The sequence below is a fragment of the Idiotropiscis lumnitzeri genome, chromosome 5, assembly GCF_059441095.1.
Source record: "Idiotropiscis lumnitzeri isolate Australia: NSW breed Sydney's pygmy pipehorse chromosome 5, RoL_Ilum_1.0, whole genome shotgun sequence".
NCBI classification, from domain to species: Eukaryota; Metazoa; Chordata; class Actinopteri; order Syngnathiformes; family Syngnathidae; genus Idiotropiscis; species Idiotropiscis lumnitzeri.
The window spans coordinates 7,257,884-7,277,229 of NC_142395.1; the positions used below are offsets into that span (position 1 = coordinate 7,257,884).

General features: G+C 40.4%; 3 protein-coding genes across 3 annotated transcripts; 2 read left to right on the forward strand and 1 right to left on the reverse strand.

The window, feature by feature from the left end:
• Positions 1-2,892: 2,892 nt before the first annotated feature.
• On the forward strand, positions 2,893-5,370 carry LOC148336762 (uncharacterized). Its single transcript, XM_088296864.1, has 4 exons — positions 2,893-3,033; positions 3,784-3,918; positions 4,211-4,330; positions 4,474-5,370. Exons 2-4 carry the CDS (start codon positions 3,901-3,903, stop codon positions 4,807-4,809), a joined length of 474 nt encoding a protein of 157 aa, XP_088152990.1. The 5' UTR covers positions 2,893-3,033; positions 3,784-3,900; the 3' UTR covers positions 4,810-5,370.
• Positions 5,371-6,627: 1,257 nt separating this feature from the next.
• LOC148336763 (histone H3-like centromeric protein A) lies at positions 6,628-10,057 on the forward strand. The gene is made up of 2 exons (XM_088296324.1): positions 6,628-7,106; positions 9,690-10,057. The coding sequence occupies exons 1-2, from the start codon at positions 6,751-6,753 to the stop codon at positions 9,847-9,849; spliced, it is 516 nt and encodes a 171-aa protein (XP_088152450.1). The 5' UTR covers positions 6,628-6,750; the 3' UTR covers positions 9,850-10,057.
• Positions 10,058-12,163: 2,106 nt separating this feature from the next.
• On the reverse strand, positions 12,164-13,444 carry cart3 (cocaine- and amphetamine-regulated transcript 3). Its single transcript, XM_088296065.1, has 3 exons — positions 13,177-13,444; positions 12,889-12,972; positions 12,164-12,798 (listed from the first exon to the last, which is right to left on the reverse strand). The coding sequence occupies exons 1-3, from the start codon at positions 13,387-13,389 to the stop codon at positions 12,691-12,693; spliced, it is 405 nt and encodes a 134-aa protein (XP_088152191.1). The 5' UTR covers positions 13,390-13,444; the 3' UTR covers positions 12,164-12,690.
• Positions 13,445-19,346: the final 5,902 nt, after the last annotated feature.

Consider the following 19,346-nt stretch of genomic DNA (forward strand, 5'->3'; position numbering starts at 1 on the left):
ACATCTTGTAACATCATTATGGTACAAACAGAATGTTTTTTTTTCCAGTGTGGGAATTAGGAACATGTTTACTCAATCTGTAGTTTTTATTCAGCTCTCTGTGAAATAATGCAAATGTGTGCTTAGTTGGCAGTATAAAAGAAAGTGTTCTTTTAATTCCATGAGGACTTCCCAAATAGTAACACACAAACCTCGGCCCTAAAAAAAGACAAGCATTTTGTTCTTGTCTCCTCTCCATTATTGATGGGCGCTGACAGGTTGCAAAGAAGACGGTTGGGTAAGAGACAAGTTTGGAGACGTGCTGCTTGCACATTGACGACCATTCTGCAAAAACAAGCCTCAACGTCAACTTTGTAACATTAGAGAGAACTCAATTAAAAAAAAAAAAAAGTCCAGCTATTTGATAAATAAAATCATGAGGAGGGACACCATATGTGATTTGTGATTTGTTACCCATAAAAATCAAATGAATTGGAAAATAAGAAAAAATAAACAAAGAAAATGTGGTATCCTGTGTTCAGAATCGCATTTAAATTTATGATAAATGTGATTTTTTTATTAATTATAATTAATTATTTTAATTAAGTTCTGATATTCTAGTAGGCTTTATCTGACAGATTTTTTTCTTTCTTGCTGAAGATTGTGCCAACACTGTCCTCAAATTGAGCTGACGCAAAACATCCCAAAGTATGATGGCGCAATCACTGCGCTTCACCGTAGTTATGCTCACATTGTAGCTTACATTTTCAATGTTATCAATTTGTTTTGGAGAAAAGAATACAACACTAATGACCTTAAAACCACCCCCTTTACATTGAGCCATGTATTTGGATTCAAATGTATCTGAATGACCAAACTGAATAAATATGCTCAATCGGAATAAAAAGGCCGAATCCCAACGGATTTTCATTCAAATTCACAGGGATGGTGTATTCCTTTCGCCAAATGGAATGAGCGTCATGTAACGTATGTTCATGACCATAGGGCGCACCTAATTGGACACACAACACCACAGCAGTGGTAAAGAAGATCCACCATTGTCTGCATTTCCTGAGGGTCCTCAGGAAATTCAATCTGGACAAGAAGCTGCTGCTGGCCTTCTACCACTCGTCCATCGAGAGCCTGCTGACGTACTGTGTCTCCACCTGGTACAGCGGCTGCACTGAGGCGGACAGACGTAATGTGTTTAATTTATCCAATTTCGTATTATTTTCTATCTCATTACTTATTCTTTTATTTATCTAATTTATACATTTAATTAAATTATTGTTGTATTGCACCGGAGGGGGGAGCTCTCTAATCTCGTTGCACACTGTACAATGACAATAAAGGGATTTCTGATTTCTGATTTCTAAAAGTCTTAAATTTCCTCCAAAAGGGACGTGGCGCTTTATAATGCAGAGTGCCTTATGTGTGGACTGAGTTCTAAAAATCTGTAAACGTGTGACTTTCATGAGCGTTCCACTGGACTGATTGGACGCATTTCCTGCCTACATGCTGCTTATACAGAGGAAAGGCTATGGGGTTCCATTTTATGGGGTTCCATTTGTGCCAAAAATATGTTGTTGCGCCTTATGTCTCTGTATAAGTCGTCATGACGTGTCATTTCACAAAGTGTTGTCTTGGTGTGTAGTTTGGCAATGTAATTAGAATGTGTCATTTCACAAAGTCGTTGCTATGTGTCGCTAGACAATGCCGTAGTTAGATGTCAATGATAAGCGTCGATGTTACATGTCAATGTTAGATGTCTATGTAAGTGTCAATGTAAGTGTCTATGTAAGTGTTTATTATCGATGTTGATGTGTTGTTGTTAGATGCCATTGTAACTTTCCAGTCCTCCAACCACATGTGACATTGTGCATGTGTGAGCCTCAAATAATTATAATAATAATTATAATAATGACAAAACAACATATTTTTGGCACAAATGGAACCCTATATTTCTGAATCAAGCGAGCTCTTACTGTACAAGAATGAAGTGATATGCAAATGTCTAAGTCTTAATTCAACATACTTGTTTTGTAATTAAATTATATATTTTCACAGTATAACACTGTCTAAATAATATTTTACCAGAGTGAAAATTTGTGACATTTGTTTCTGTGGTACCTCAACATTAAATTTACTCTTCCGTGATTAATACAGGTCACTGAAATGATGTGTGCAAAATGTGTTTTCTGTTTAATATTCTGTCTGAATATAAAACACATTCAACACATCCTTTCTAAAATAGATATTACATTTCTAGAACATTCACAGTATACAGGAGATCCACCGAAGCAACGGTTTTTTATTGGATGTGTGTCACACGAAATGGCACTGACGCAAATGAAAAAAAAAAATACTTTTCTATCTAGTCTTTAGACATGTTATAGTTTTCACGGCAACTCTTTACAAGGGGTGTCCCGATACAACATTTTCCACTTCCGATCCGATACCGATATTGCAGCCTGGCGTAATTCCGATATCTGCTGTCATCCGATACGATATGAAGAGGAATGATAGAATTAGAATTAGTATGAATTGTTAGAAGAAACTTGATCAAGTTATACTATTCAACCCAGTAGTCAGTAACGGTAGCAATGAGAATATATGACCCATTTGTTCCAAACATGGGATGCATCTGACTATTAAATGGATACACACGTACAGTTACTCGTTACTGCACTCAAAAAAAGGAACATGGGTGTCTGTTACAAAAGTGGAACATGTAGCTTCTATTTGATTTCTTCGTGTTTAGGGGTGAAACATTTTCTAATCATGTAGTTTCAACATAGGCAAAATCCTTACGACTGCGTGATTGCTGCTATATGTCAACGCAACTAATGGGTTTAGATAGGACTCACATATGCAATACCTCTCCAGTGCAGAATGTGGCAGTAGCGTGCAACAGACCCTTTTCGCCAGGTAAGAATTCGCGCCATTGTGTAAAGAAGTCCCAATACAGAAAATGCCGACATTTTAATCACTCCAATTGAATCCGCTTGCATCAATCAATAATTAAACCATCTACGGGGAGAAACATCTAACTTAGTAAGTTCATTTTCACTTTTTATTCTCTGTGATTTTATTTTTGTTTTGGAAAATAATTTCAGATTTATATCCACTAGTTTTAGCATAGTGTGTTGTTGCATTTTAACTAAACCTAAGTGCAACAACTCAAGTTGTCACCAGTTAATCACGGCGCATAAAATAGACCGGTGGAAGTAATTTTATTGGTACTAAGGTACATTAATAATTTAACAATTTGTTGTTCACATGCTTGTAAAAATAACTTGTGAATTACATGTTAGGCTGAAAACGACTGAAGCCAACATGGTCACGTACAGTTGAAGTGCACAAACGAGTTGACCATTTTGTCTTAACAACTCAGCACGAGTGTTTCATAGGCAATTACTACTAGCCTAGTAGTTTATAGACATAGTTAATATTATATGAATGAGTAGGAAATAAATCACATTTTTGTTGACTAGCCTGCCAGATCTATACGCGCACTTGTGTCAAATGCTGCTTGTTTACCAAAAAGATAGCTGGGGTGAGAGTGTGTTTGTTTCACTTAATTTCCTGTTTGGTGTCATTTGTAGTGAGTTTATCACGGGTGTTCATGTTTGGATTATGATCATTTATATTCAACCTTTAGGTCGAATGTACAATGTGCCACATATCAGCATGTTAGTAGAATAACTGGTAAAGAAAGTGTTTCAAGATTTGAGTTGGTGAAAGATTACAATTTAAATGTCATTTAAAATGTTTATTAATGGTTGAACTTGCTTTTGTGCTAAGGTAACTGCAGAATTCAAGAGAATCACAACAGTTAGTTTGGTGCCAACGTTCTTCTCAAGACTTGATGAGGATGCTTGGCAAAAAAGTGGCGCTCAAGGAAGAAAGATTAAGAGCACGATGGTTCCCATATCCCTAGTATGGTAATGGAAATAGCCTGCCAAACCTCTACATCTTGGGGGGGAAAAGATTGGAACATTTTAAGACAAATTAAATTACATCAAAATATTTGATAAATGGAACATTAAATGAAAATTACAGATTGACTCAATCCTATAAATTTAAAAGTTTGGATTTAGAAAGTAAAAACGTTCGAGACAGTAAAGTGATTTATCAATACTTATGCATGTGTTGCGATATCTTCACTTATGATTTAAATTGTTTTTTTTTTGTGCATTTGTTGTGGCAAACTTGGACCGGCACTGCTCAGACCAACGTCATTGATGTCAGCAGAGAGTGCGTCCTCAAAGCCCAGTGCGTGTACCTCAATGATGAGCCAGAGACAATGGAAAAAGAATACATGATATGGAATTACATTTTTATCGTCCAGGTTTGAGGCATCTGTCATTCACGAAAAATCTTAGACTATAAAAATAGTGTTTGACTTTGAAATGTCAATGAATATCAGTCACAGTGATCTTGTTCATATATAATTTAGGGGATTCATAGATCATTAATCTTTTTTTCTTACAGGTTGCAGATGTTGAAAGAAACCAGGCTGAAATGGAGAAGATGGTGTTTGGAATTTATGTCATTCAAAAAGAGGGTGCCGAGCCAGTGGATAACCCAGATGATGTGGGTATCATCTTGGAGGGTGTGAATGTTCTGGATGAGCTGGGGAACATTCCATTTTCTGTTGTGATGCTGTTAGTTCTGGTCTACGCACTCAACTTAAACGACCCGTCAGAGTTTCGGTACATCTTTGAAGTTTTGCAGAAGCTCATCACTGAACTAGATGGAAACAGACACTCAAAAAAAGCTCAAGTATTGAAAACCTTGCACTTACGCAAGTCATCCTGTATGGAATGACCAAAAATGAAGCAAATATTTTCAAGAAAAGATGTTAGTCTCACATATAGTAGCTCTTTTTGTATCACTGAGAACCGGAAAGGCTGCAAACACTGAAATTTTTTGAGAAATGTTCAGTTTAAATGATCAAAACAACTTAAGACTAAAATGTTGCCAAGAGTGCGTGCGATTTTTGTTGAGTTTGCTTATTGCTTATTTTAGTCATCCCAGAGAACTTGACAGGGTTACAAAAATGGGTGAATTTTTAGGTTATTTTTGTTGATTGCAGAAGTTTTATTCATTTGAAATATAAATGTATATTTGATGTAAACTGATATTTAGCACACAAAAAGCACTTATTTTGGAGTCGAGAGGTGTTTTATTGTTTGTCTTTTCTGTGGATTATATGAACTTGACACCAACAACTAAGTGGTCATGTGAAAAGTGCTCGATGTAAACATTCATCAACAATGTCTTATTTTCTGATTATTATTTTAAATTGAATTTGTATAAACAGTAAGTTTTGCCTTAAAGTATTTTTTGTTGACTTGTTTTGTTAAGTCAGCATTAAACAAATGGTGTTATTTTACCATTAAAATATTTTGCTGTACGTACGCCGTAAAAATAAGATACTGATACTCTTATTATAGAAGTTAATCTGACCAAAGGGAAAAAAGTCAGCTTCTACCTTTGTATATATGTTAATACAACCTGCATGAACAAATTAAGTTGGAATCAATAATAGAAAATAAGTACTGACAACACTAATATTTTGTCTACTCAACACATTTATGATTAGTTGGTTCAGCAAAATTCTAGCTTGCAAAATGAAAGCATTTTATTTGGGTGGAAATTCCTTCACAATTTTATTACGTTAACCCGAAAATGATTTTTTTGAGTGTGGTTAAAAAAATGCAGATAGTAATGTAATCAAAGTGAGATCATATTAATGTAAACTCGAATACATTTAATTACATTTGGATTGCTCCGATACCAGATATGTTGAAAGAAATTAATAAAACAAAAACAAATCAATATGACGTTTGTTTTTCTATATTTCTCAGTTTGTTTTGCATCTTATGGCTGTTTAACATGCATGGTTTTGGAATGCTGGGGGAAGCCTAAGCATTCACAATTCAAATCCAAAGCACAAGAAATTTGAATGAGACACACCATCCACCTTCGACAGACAGGTGGGTAGATAACGTCATCTCGTGAGGGAAAGGAGATTTGGTTGCTTCATAAAGTTTTTCAAACCTTACCACATGACTAGTTTGTAATTTTGTGAAAGGTAGAAGACAGGTTCGCTTCTCCCCAAGGGCGGGACCGTTCCGCCCCCCAGGAGGGACTGGCCAGCTCTGGTAATTATATATTCAAATTCAGCCTCATAACAGGTTTACTTCTTTACTGACCTGTATGAGCATTTAGAAAGCAAAAGTAAATAAGAAATGCGCTGCTTTTTCCCAGACCGCGTCTGAGGAACGGAACAATTGGACCATCTACTCTTGATTCATGTTTTTTTTTTTATCACAAAATAAATATTCTTCACCATATTAATGCAGGGAAAATGAGTGCGTACTGAAGTTGTATCCGCACTTTAAAAATGGCACGGTCATACCAGATTTGTTTTACGCACGTTGTTTAATTTTAACTTTTGCACCGCGCTGTATTAATTATGCTGCAACTGAACTTTTCAATTTGCCATTACTAAACAGTAAATTATTATTATTATGAGTATATGAATGTAGAGGTTTTCTCTTGGAGATGGCGTCATTTTTGCCGCCGAACCAGCGCGTCGCTAAGCCCCGCCCTGCTACTCGCTGATTGGGCGAAGGCTGAACTTGTGCCACTTGAATTAGGGCTGGCTTTCCGTCTGACTTATTTGTTTTTAAATTGGCTTTTTTGCACTTTGCTCGGACTTGGGACCTTCGTCTTGTTTTTCGCGTTTTTGAGGCCTGCGTCATGCCCCGCAACCCCTCATCCAGCCGGAGGAAAGGCGCCAACCCGCGCCATAGGCCGCAACCCCCTCCACCTGCTGCATCGCCCCGCGGTAGCCAGCCGCCGCAGTCGCCACAGCCGGGAACTTCTAGGGCCAGGCAGGAGCCCAGGAGGCAAAGGTACCGCCCGCCGCCGCAGTCGCCACAGCCGGGAACTTCTAGGGCCAGGCAGGAGCCCAGGAGGCAAAGGTACCGCCCGGGAGCCAAGGCCCTAATGGAGATCCGCAAGTACCAGAAGAGCACCGGGCTCCTCCTCCGCAAGTCGTCCTTCGCTCGCCTAGTCCGCGAGGTGTGCCAGGATCTCAACAAAGGAGACCTCAGGTGGGGTTGACAACATTTGATACCGTTTCACTGTCTCCTCATTACTATTGTCTCAATGTTTTGAAACTAATTTTATAGCTTGCGCCGACTAGCATGAGTTTGTCTGGACTCGTAACCCAAATCCGCAATTGCTGTTTGTTTACCTTTTAACCAAGTTCAAATGGGTTACTAATTGCATTTTTGCTGAAAAACATGTCTTAGCCATCTCCCTTAAACCAAGTTCCACTTTTATCATAACAGTAAATAGTTTTATAGAACTTTATCTCCAATATATGTTGTCCGAAGCGCTTTTTTTAAAACGATACCAACACCCTAAAGCCAAAGCTGCATCAACCTTTGGTTTGAAATAATTTACCATCCTTTAACCTCCCATACCATACTGTCGAACGGTGTTCATCTAACCATGCATTAATCCATTTTATTTGTCATCAATAGTTTTGGGCAATATTACATATTACACGTTACTTGCATGTGAAAATAACAAGTTCCTTTACAATACTACTGTCTTCGTAGAGTAATGAGTTACTCAAGTTTAAGTTATTTTTAATAGAAGGCCCAGGTTTTTTTAACGTATATCAAGGCCCAAGAGGGGCCATTTGGCCCAGGAGGACGGCGTGTGTCCGGGATAAGCTAAGCTTTTTTTATGTCAAAGCAAATAAGATCTAGAAGGCGGCACGGTGGATGATTGGTTAGCACGATGCAGAGGTCGTGGGTTTGATTGCGGCTCCGGCCTTCCTGTGTGGAGTTTGCATGTTCTCCCCGTACCTGCGTGGGTTTCCTCCGGGCACTCCAGTTTCCTCCCACATTCCAAAAACATGCTTGGCAGGCCGATTGAACACTCTAAATTGCCCCTAGGTATGAGTGTGAGCGCGGGTGGTTGTTCGTCTATGTGTGCCCTGCGATTGGCTAGCAACCAGTTCAGGGTGTACCCCGCCCACTGCCCAAAGATAGCTGGGATTAGCGCTCGGTGATATGGCTGAAAACTATATCGGAAGGCATGTATGTCATATCGGTCGATATCGATATCAATCAAATTATCATTATTATATATATGTGTATATATATATATATATATATATTTTTTTTTTTACGATTGTTGCGGAGAGCTGGGACTGTATGTGAATTTGGGTGGGGGTTCACCGGAGCACCTCATCCAAACAGTTACTCGAATCACAGAGCTTGACCTGACACAGGGATAGAGAACAAACTTTAATAGCACTCCAATCAATTAAACAGAGCTCAATAACTCACTTTTATTCTGGCGCATACACAACGACGAAAAGGTACGATACGTCTCTCTTAAGACCGCTTAGCTGTCCAACAATATGCCCGACATAAATTAACATAAATACAAGGACCCATTAGGTGCCCGAAAACATGCCTGTTGTTAAATATGCAAATTAAACAGCAAACCAATACCTGTATAAACAGAGCAGTAATGAGGAATTTACAACAACTGTTGAAAATCAAACAGGGAAAAGGGCTGAATTCCAATTTGTTTTATTTTAAAATGGACAATGCACGCCGGCCTCCCTTGAGACGGAACAATTCTGGTGGTACGGGCCGTTTCGTCCAGTGCGTGTCCGCGGAGGGTGCTTGTTAGCGGCTTCACTGCTACGTACGCCGCCTCCCATGCGACGGAGGTCTCGTGAACTAGACCTCCGGGCCGTTTCGTCCCGTGCGTGTCCGGGAGGGGGTGCTTGTTATTGGCTTAACTATTAAGCAAGCGTTTCCTCAAGTCGGCCGGTAAGTCCACTTTAGCCACCCGTTTTTTTTTTTCTTTGTTTTGAGTAACGCTAGCTCAGCGGCGCATGCGTAAGCCTCGGGTTGTATTTCCTCAATGGGAGGGAGTTTGTGACGAGTAGGGCAGTCATAAATCGAATCTGCGCCGTTTTTTTTTTTTGGGATCGATAATTTATTGATACAATTTTCTATTGCTATCACTCACCCAACCATTGCGATACATATCGATATTGAATTATCGTCACAGACCTAGCTGGAATCGGCTCCAGCCCGCCCCCGCAACCCTTGTGAGGAGAGGCGGTACAGATAATGGATGGATGGATCAAGAAGGAAGGTCTGAAAAGGCCCTTAAATGAGGCAATCACTGCCACCCCCATAGACTTGTTTTGCACAATTTTTTGTGTTAGCCTATGGAGGAGGGAAGAAAACTTGTGACCGTAAATTGTTCCTACTTGCAGTTGTTCCCAATCTCGTTGCCCATTCCACCATCGCCGCGTCAAGGATTATTTTTTATTTTTTATTTTTTTGAGGGGAGAACATGGGGAGAATATGCAACCTCCACACAGGAAGGCCGGAGCCGGAATCGAACCCACAACCTCCGCAATGAGCGGCCATCGCGCTAACTAGTCAGGCCACCCAGCTTTGATTTTGCGTCTTTATTTTTGTTTGTTTTTTTTGTATTCTGAGCTGAACAAAATTTCATTGCCAAATTTACAGTTGGGTTTTTGTGAAATGACATATTGGGTCTTCATGCGCTGCATTTTTAATGACGGTGTTGAAAATGGCACAGTTGCTACTTAAGCCACCGGATGACCGAAATATCGCCCACCCTACTCTCAGGTGGCAAGTATTCGCTCTGATGGCGCTTCAGGAGGCAGCCGAGTCCTTCTTGGTGATGCTTTTCTCGGACGCCAACTTGTGTGCCATCCACGCCAAGCGGGTCACCCTGTTCCCCAGCGACATCCAGCTGGCAAGACGCATCCGCGGCATAGATCAGTGAGCAAGATGGCGATGCAATCGTTGGACGGCGACCACCCAACCCAACACAACCCGTGTACTTGAAATCCTTTGAATGCCTTTTTTTCTGTTAGCAGTGTTCGTGTTTTATATAGTCAATTTATAAGTGATGTTACCACTGAAAAAGAATGTGTCTTAAAAGTGTTAAAGTGTTTTAAAAAGGTGTTGTTTGAATAAAATCGTTGAAAGTATCACAACTACTCTGCTAAATAGATGACTGAAGTTCATTCAACGAACCTAATTCTGTTGAGTTGCGCGGCTGTAACACGGTTGATCTGATTAACGGGGTGGAGCATGTAAACCACAGATCAGTGCTGCTTCTGTCCTGTCTCGTCTGTGTTCTTTAATAAGTCACCAAGATACGCAAACACAATGCGTTACGAAAGGCTTTTTGTATGGTTAATTGTTCCGAGGTTGTTATATATTAGATTTTAATCCATAAGAGTTAGCTTGATTTACTTTTATTCCCTAAGGCCACTCAGTGGGTACGCCTCCAGCTTTCATCGGAAAATGACGTGTCTAGCGCGGCCACACTCGGCTGTGGAGTTGGCCTCCCCGCTGGAGCTTTGGTGCGCTGAATTTTTCCAAGTTTGCACATCCATTTTCTGCACTGCATATCATCTCTAGGGTCATCCGCTGGCGTACTGGATTTTTCAAAGTCAAACTTTGAAATTTCATCACGGCATCACAACCAGCGTTGTTGTGAAGGTCTCTATCCGACATTGACGCTCCACATGCCACTCCATGATGCGCAATGTTCAAACACATCCAGGGTTTGTCAATGAGGTGTTTATTCAAAATTGATGTCCACTCGCACTGCAACGTTGACGGATTAATGAATTCGCTGCAAGCGGTGGCGGGTGCGAACGTACTCTGCATGAGCGGCGACAGGTGTCCGCAGCATGGAGTCACATGTCTGGATGGTAAGAAGCTGAATTTGTTCTGCTAACCTTATCTGTTTAGTGGCCGATTGCTAATTTCTGCCTTGAGCAGTACGGTTACTTTTAACCCCTCGGCAGCGGCTACTATTAGCCATGGTCTGGCTAACAGCTTCCTCTTGACATTTAATAAAACTTTAGTGTAGCTAAATGTCCGAAATCAGTCGGGTTTGTGTGCGCATTGTGTTCTTGTTCATTTCAGCCCTTGCAAGTGGAGACAAGATTGGAACTGTATTTTTCACTTTGTGAAGGTGATCAAATGAGCTCATGTTTGATGTGATGTTTGTAATCCAAAATATTTTGCAGAACGCTTTCCTATTTTTACAGGTGGACAAGAGCAGTACAGTGATCCCTCGTTTATCGTGGTTAATGGAGTCCAGAACTTCCTGTAAAAGGTGAAAAATCACAAAAGTAGATTTGGAATTTTGTAATTCTATTTGTCATTTTTATTTTGGGGGGGATTTATGCCTCTATCACTTACTTACTTCATCTAGCTCCTGTGTACAAACTTGATTGGTAGAGTAGATTATTAGAGATGAAAAATGACATGCAATTGCAGTGTGCATGAAACTAGTAGCCCTTAGCATGACTATAGTAACCAAGAAGCAGCTCTCAGACGCCAAAACTTTGGTGACCTCCGGCCCAGGAGTTCTTGGTTATTTGGTTTTGTTCAGTCTGTGTTAGGCCATTGTCAGTGTGTTGTTTACTTCAGCAGCTGGTTTATACGATTCTTTAGTGAGTATTCGGTAAGTGTTCAAATCTAGTTTTTTTATTTACTACAACTGTGCCTGTTTATGACGGTTAACGGACAGCGTGTGTGCCTCACAGTTTGGAGGTTGTGTGTTTGAAACTTGGCTTTTGTGTGCCGTAGGCATGTTCTCCACTTGCTTGGTTTGTAATTTCCTCGATGACATCCGTCCATCCATTTTCCCTACCTCGTTTTCTATTTAGGTTTGTGGGCAGTTGTATCTTATACCAGCTGACTGAGTGAAAGCCTGATTCATGTCTGGGATTGGGCTGCAGTCAATCAGCCCTCATATAGAAAAAAGGCAATTTCCCCCTCATTCACATTCACACTGTGCCTCTTGCTTGGAAGTCAGGTGAGTGAATCATTATATCACCAGTGACTTTATGTAAGATCACATTTGGATCTCTTTTAATTTTGCAGACATCTATATTAATGATGATGGTGTGGTCAAATCAACAAATGATCATTTATATTGTGTGGTGCCCTCAGATGGATGAGATCAGTTTATTATATTAACGCGTCACTTGCTTTACTGTTGTGCAACACTGACAGGCTGCACTGTGGTTGTTGACTGATTCATGTATTTGAAAAAGATTATGTGACGAGGCCACTGCTTTACAAAACACGATTCACCATTTATTATTTTTATCATGACAAAAAGGCCAACACAAACATTTATCGGAAACAAGACTGCAACACTTTTTATGGAACAATTCTACACATGAGTATATCAAAGTGATACTTAAACATGATCCCAACCAACCGCATCAATTAGTCAGTTGTATGCAATTCAATGTAATGATAGTCTCCATAAAAAAAAGAAACATTACCCTAGTGCGGAATTCATAATTGGCACTCACTGCACGTGATCATGAACATTGGTATCGAAATGTGACATTAGCGTGTGCGCATCTGTGACTCTATTGTGCTTCTTATTCAGTACACATTGTTATACACTTAGTAGTGTGATAAAGGAAATACACAAATACATTTATTATTATGAATATTATTATTATTATTATATTAATCAACTATCACCCTCGAGCTCTTCATACAAACGTAAAAAAAAACATCACAAAGGAATTGAGTGACAATTTCTTGTTTTGATGCAACATTCTACATGGCAAGCTGATCAACCTCATAAGCACTTGAGCAGGAAAAAGTTGCAGAAAGCTCCCCGGGGACAGTCGCACTTCTTCCCGATCCGAGCTCCTTTCCTCACCGCGCACTGTTCTCCGATGTCACACTGAAGAAAACACAGGACAGCCAGCTTCACTATACAGCAAGACACCACGACAATCGCCAAATTTCTAACATAATAGTAACAAGGCTGCACCGTCGGGACTTGGCCAAATTTCTTCTCCCACATCGGAAGTCGTTTCGTCTGCAGCTTTTCAAGCACTTCCTGGAGAGCTCCAAGCTGCCACGCAAACGACAACATTGCACTTGTTTTAGTGAAGGACAAAATCAACATAACACAGTGACACTATAAAAGCAACTATAAAACGATCCAATTTCCAGAAAAAAATCAGTCATTTCTTAGTGAAAATGTAAATAACAAAAATCTGAAATGTGGTTAGAAAGTGATGTAATGCAGCATTTAGTGGGTGACGATCAAGCTTACCAGTTGCTTCTCACTGGTCAGATTCGGACCTTTTGGATAAAAATCCCGCAGGGCTCTGGGACTCAGGTCCTCCTCAGACTCGGTGTCCATGAATTGTGCTTGCGAGAGAGGACAGGAGCGCAGCAGCAGCAGCAGCAACGCGCACAAGAGCGCGCCACTGGGCCGACTGGAGCTCTGCATGGTCCGACTCCCGGTACACAACATCGTCAGCATGATGTAGATTGGGTCTACAGCGCCAAACACCTTTATATTTTCCGCCTGGCCTGTGATCAAGTTGCTCCACCTCATCCTTATTAGATTCCCCCCCCACCCTTTTACAAGTTTTGTCATGCGTAACAGGCGCCTTGGGTGAGTCATCCAGTGAAAGTTGCTGGGCAAATTAAGCCTGAAGTAAATAAAAAGGACAACAACACTACTCATTTATACAAACCATGAAAGTCTCAATCGGGGGTGGATGAATGAAAGTGTTTATTTCAGGGGCAATGTCATGTAAGATTTATAATCGGACTCAGATGGTTCCATTTATTCTCAGAACATTGATTTGTTTAGCTACGCAAAACACTACTTTCATTTAACAGATGGAAAACATTAGTTTGAAATGAAGCCTGTCGTTTTATTTAAAAAAGAAAAAGAAGCTCAATAGTCCTGGTTGGTGATCTTTTCATTGATGAATTGAAAGCATACACCAGTACATGGTTCCGTTGTCATTCCATTAATCTTTTGATATGTTCTTCCATGGCTTTTCTCAGTGTACTCCTCTGGTTAATCAAGGATTCTAAAGTTCCATGCATGTGAACGTGAGTGCTTGCTTGTATTTGCTCTGCGATTTACAGGTCTAGTGAGTACCCCGCCTGATACTCAAAGTCAGCTGGCATAGGCTAGAACCTCACCTTCCACCCTGAGAACAAGTTGGTATAGAAAATGCATCATTAAATATGATTCAGTCATTGGTTGAGTACAAAAGCCCCATAAAAAGTCATCTTGAATGAACAAAGTCATGAAATCATCATTAATTATGATTGCAAAATTAGAGTTCTTGGTCGTTTCAGGTTTTCAGTGATCTAAACATGTCGATAGAACTCCTCATGATCACATGGTTTAAGCTGTACACCTGATTCTGATTCTGATTCTTATTTTTGGCTGAAGTGTTTAATCAGCAACACAATCTGAATCACCAACAACCAATTTAAGTCGCACCACCGGACAAACTCAGGAGACAAAATAGGCGACTGAGATGGAAATACAAATGGAATTGTGGTCGTGAATGAAAAGTAAAATCGATCGCCCACTCATTAAAAATGGGGGGGATGTGAGTCATGCAGCCTCGAGCATGATCAAAGTTTTATGCTCTTCCATCTCAGTCCAAACAGAGGCAGACGGAAGATCAGTGAGGTGTTGCCAGAGAACACAAAAGGATGAAAAAGGCACAAGACACCTGCCTATCGACATACATTTATCCTTTGCTCTGCGACACTTGGAATGTGGAAGTTGCACAGGGTAGTTTTCAGATAAGTGTATTTTAAAAAAAAAATATTTATAGTGCAAATGTTCCATTCGTAAGACTACACGAATGAGAAAAAAAATCCTAAACTAAATTGATGTGACTGTAAAAAGAATATAAAGTTTAAAAATAAACGTGTTTCATAATCTACATCATTTATACTCAGTAGTGACCAAAATTCTTGCGTTCATGCTGACTGTCCTTGTCTTTTTTTCAGCTGAGGCCCAGGCCCTAAATGCCAGGGGAACACACGTGGTTTTGACAGGTGTGTTTTATTCATTCAGCAGAACAAACTCTGCGTTGCCACAAATGGCCATGTAAACGTGACAGGACCAGGACACTGTTTTATAATGTAAACGGGGGCGGAGATGTGCGGTGAACATTATTTATCATCCCATCCATTTTGAGCGGTTGATGAAATAAAATGCACAAATTTACCAAACTTGACTAATACACTCATTATACAAGCAGAAACTAATTTCAGTCAAAAAAACTTTAGAATTTTGAAGAATTACAAGTGAACAAGTCAGTCGCACCACATCTCAGATGCTCACCCCACCAGGAGGACTATACCCAGCGTCAGCCATGCAGAGTTGATGATGTTAGTCATGCATGGAATAAGATGCCATACGTAAGACTTTCATTTGGTCTCTAATTTTAGTTCAGAGAAACTGTACATTACGTCACTTGCGATCGATCAGCAGCTTGAGAAGGGAGCGTCGGTCAATCGTATGGCATTTCCTCAATCAGTTATGAAATTTTGATAGAGCAGCCGGACGACAGCAGTGAATGAGCTAAAACAAAAAAAAAAGAAAAGAAAAAGTAGACTCCCACCTATTCACCATTGAAAAATTTTTCACGTGATTGACTCAGAGGGCAGCCAGTCATATTACTGTTGCATGCATCACCGCACATGTATACGAGGGCGCTATTTAGCAAAACTAGCAGTTCCTATTTAGTTTTGTCAACGCTAAACTTCATAATAAAATCTAAAAATAAGGAAGGGATCATGTATTCCCATGCGGAGTGAGGGCAAGATTTTTTTTCACAGTCGGCGCCATGGTGGGCCGTCTTGGACTCGGGAGCAGATGATTTGCTCAGTCACGCGTTTGCATTTTCCCCGGCACTGGGGAATACACCCGAAGGGGAGGTGGCATCCACTAGAACACCGCTGCAAGATGGCGTCGTGGGTACTAGCTTGGTGTGGTGGGCTTGGTGATGAGGATTGGGATGCCCAGGTGACCGGTGTCAGAAAAAAGTTGAGACGTAATTGGTGGCCTCAGGTAACGTTGATGTCACTTTCAGTCTTCAGCAAGTGGCAAAATGGCCGCCCCCGGAGATGGAGAAAAACTGATGAATTTTGCTGCTTAACCCTCTTTTTACAAATGCAATATTAATTAGAAGGCCGTGTTTAGACTCATAGGACCATCTAGAACATATTATTATGAAATTTCATTGAATTTTTTGGCGCTTTTCCAACTGTAAGGGAGTCAAAGCGAATCATCATTCCAGAGTCACAAGTCTCTAAAGCTTTGACCCTCAAGTCCAAGTCAAGGCCAAGTATTTAGGTTCCAAATCCAAGTCAGGTCTCAAGTCCGTAATCACAAGTCCAAGTCAAAAGCTATAACAAAAGGCAGAGCTTCAGCAGCTTGTTGCTCCGAGTTTATTTTTGTCGCATATTTTATACACTAAGTCATTAACATCGGCCGAAGCACGGGCGCACGGAAAGATAGAGGAAAAAAAGAGACAGTTTACGATCTGGCACCTGAGCCGCAAACACACACACACATATCGACATTTGGCGTAAGGAGACAAAATGAGAGCAAGCCACATCATCTGTAGAGACTCGTAATGCTTACGAGCCCCCAAAGACGAGTCCTAGTCATGTCTCCAGTCTTTAGTGGACGATTCTAAATCAAGTTGCGAGTCTAAAAAAAAGCGACTTAAGTGTCTCACAAGTCCAAATGGCAAGTCCCCGTCTCTGTCTCATTCACCGACTGATGACGCAGCATCAGGGGCAACTGGGGGATTCCGTATCTTGCTCAAGGACACTTCCACATGGTCACAAGGGTCGGGGATGAAACCTACAACCTCTGGGTTGTGAGAAAACAACTCTACCACTGAAACAAGTCACCACATGGTGGCTTGTTTCAGTATGTCAGGATAAATTACACATTGAAATTCCAGTTACATGCTCAAGCTCTTTATGAGCACACCATGGCATAAACGACTGCACACTGACATTTCAATAACACAAAAAATGCGGCCTCCATAAAATAAAAGACATCAAACTGTAACACTGCCTCAAAAAGACTTAAAAATTTCCAATTATAAATGTTAGACTGATTCAAAGTGACAAATGTATTGAGGGAGCATGTTAAAAATGTTAAAAAATTGGGGGAAAACAGTTTGCCTATCATGTTGCATATTACCTATTTTTCATTTTGTCTTTATTTATTGTTACCCTTCAAGCATTTGCCCTAAATATTCATCTGAAATATTTTTGTCTCAATCTGATTATGTAAACAGCTATCTTTTAATACTCATCCGGGAGACAATGAATAATCTTTCTGCATTTCTGGTCGCCTGTAAAATGTAGGTCTGCTGAACAGCAAAGCCACTAGCAGATCTTCGGGTCGCCCGGTGCATTATGGGAAAAGATGGGTGACAATCAAAAATAAAAAGGGTTCGATTAATCAAGGCCTGAGCTGGATTATAGTCCGGCTCACGAATCGGCTCTCGTGCGTGTGATGCGTGCGTGTTTTAATGAATAAGCCTGGAGGGTCGAGGCCGGAAGGCTACAGAGATCGCGGTTGGAGGACGTTGGACAGCCTGGCAAGAAAAGGGTCAAGTGCCCAGCTTTGACAAGTAATTGTCTATGTTTGTCATAAATGTCCATCCATCCATCTTCTGTTCCGCTTCTCCTCACTCGGGTCGCGGGGGGTGCTGGAGCCTATCCCAGCTATCTTCGGGCAGTAGGCGGGGGACACCCTGAACTGGTTGCCAGCCAATTGCAGGGCACACAGAGATGAACAACCATCCGCGTTCACACTCATACCGAGGGGCAATTTAGAGTGTTCAATCGGCCTGCCATGCATGTTTTTGGAATGTGGGAGGAAACCGGAGTACCCGGAGGAAACCCACGCAGGCACGGGGAGAACATGCAAACTCCACCCAGGATGGCCGGAGCCGGAATCGAACCCACGCCCGATGCTGTCTCTCACTATGAGGCCATCGTGCTCACCTGTCGTCCACCGTGCCGCTTGTCATAAATGATGGAACTTAAATGGTGTAAGTAACTCAAGGACATGATTTTTCGAACCGTTAAGCAAATGTTACAAATACAGACAAAGTGACGGAAAACAGCAGACAGGACTAAAGATTTTGTTAGCTATCACGTTAAAGAGACTAATACATGGAGAGTGAGCGAGATAGACGGAGAGTATATGTATTTGCACAGTGATATAGAAGTAAAATAAACAGTTCAAAAAAGGAATTCTAGTTTCTTATCACATGATGGGGTCAGTTATTACATTTCCACAAATTTTTTTGTTTACCAAGCCAATCACGTGATAACCAAATTTCGGCCAATTTATTATGTTTAGTTGTGACTTAATTTCATAAGGTGGAAACCATATGTTTTTCCATCCGATTTTTGTCGACTTCATGCACAAAATAAGCCATTAATTTCAATCTCCAATCCTCTGAGTCGCTCCCAAGGTGTCTTCAATTTCACACAAGTGACGCTTACTCGGTTGCCAGCTTGACGTGAAGGAAAAAAAAAGTTTTCTTTTTTTTTTTTTTTTGTCCTTTCTAAAACGACAAACTGTTAAAATGCAGATTTCAAACCATAAACAAGATGAGTTGCAAGTCCTAAAAATAGCAACTCGATTCTAACTTGAGTCGAGATCCCCATCTCTGCCAATTACACTGTAATAAACAATGGTTTACTTTATGATTACCAATACACTCTTAGGGACCAAAGCATTCAACCAATCCGTCCCAGTTTAGAAAAACAAATTATCCGAAGGAATCTATTAAAACAAAACTGAAATCAGCCATACTACAATGCATCAGAAGAAGTCTACTAAACATAATTACAGATGAAAAACAATCGTGAGAATTAGACAAGGGACATTTGGATATAATAGGTTTGCATAAAAGCAGTGTGTTGTAGGTTGGAAAACTGGGGGCAATCTTCATCCAAATAAATGTGCACTTCTACTCATTCTCACGTTAGTCTTTGTAAATATCCCGACTGGTGCTTTTATGCCGTGAGTCCTCACTTTGCTCAGCAAAGAAGCAGTGTGCCTCCCAGCATACGTAGATATAGCTCTGCTCACTTCCACATTTCCTCTTTCTCATATAAATCAGCCTCTTGAAATGTTGAATTAGGGATGTCCACATGGATATTGGTGCCAATTGATCACAGTTTTTGGACATTCGAGGCAATGAAAGTAAAATGATTTCCAATGGTGAGTTTGTAATCGGTCCCTTTAGTGACTCTTGTAGTACCATGGAGGGAGCAGAGAGGGGCATGGCCATATTCCACATTAAAAGTAGGCCTTTTTCAAGTTGTCACTTATTTCATAATATCTCCAAAATGAATTGATAAAAAAGAAAATTATAACTAATTTCAGTTTCCTGATCAAAAATAAACTGAGCTTGT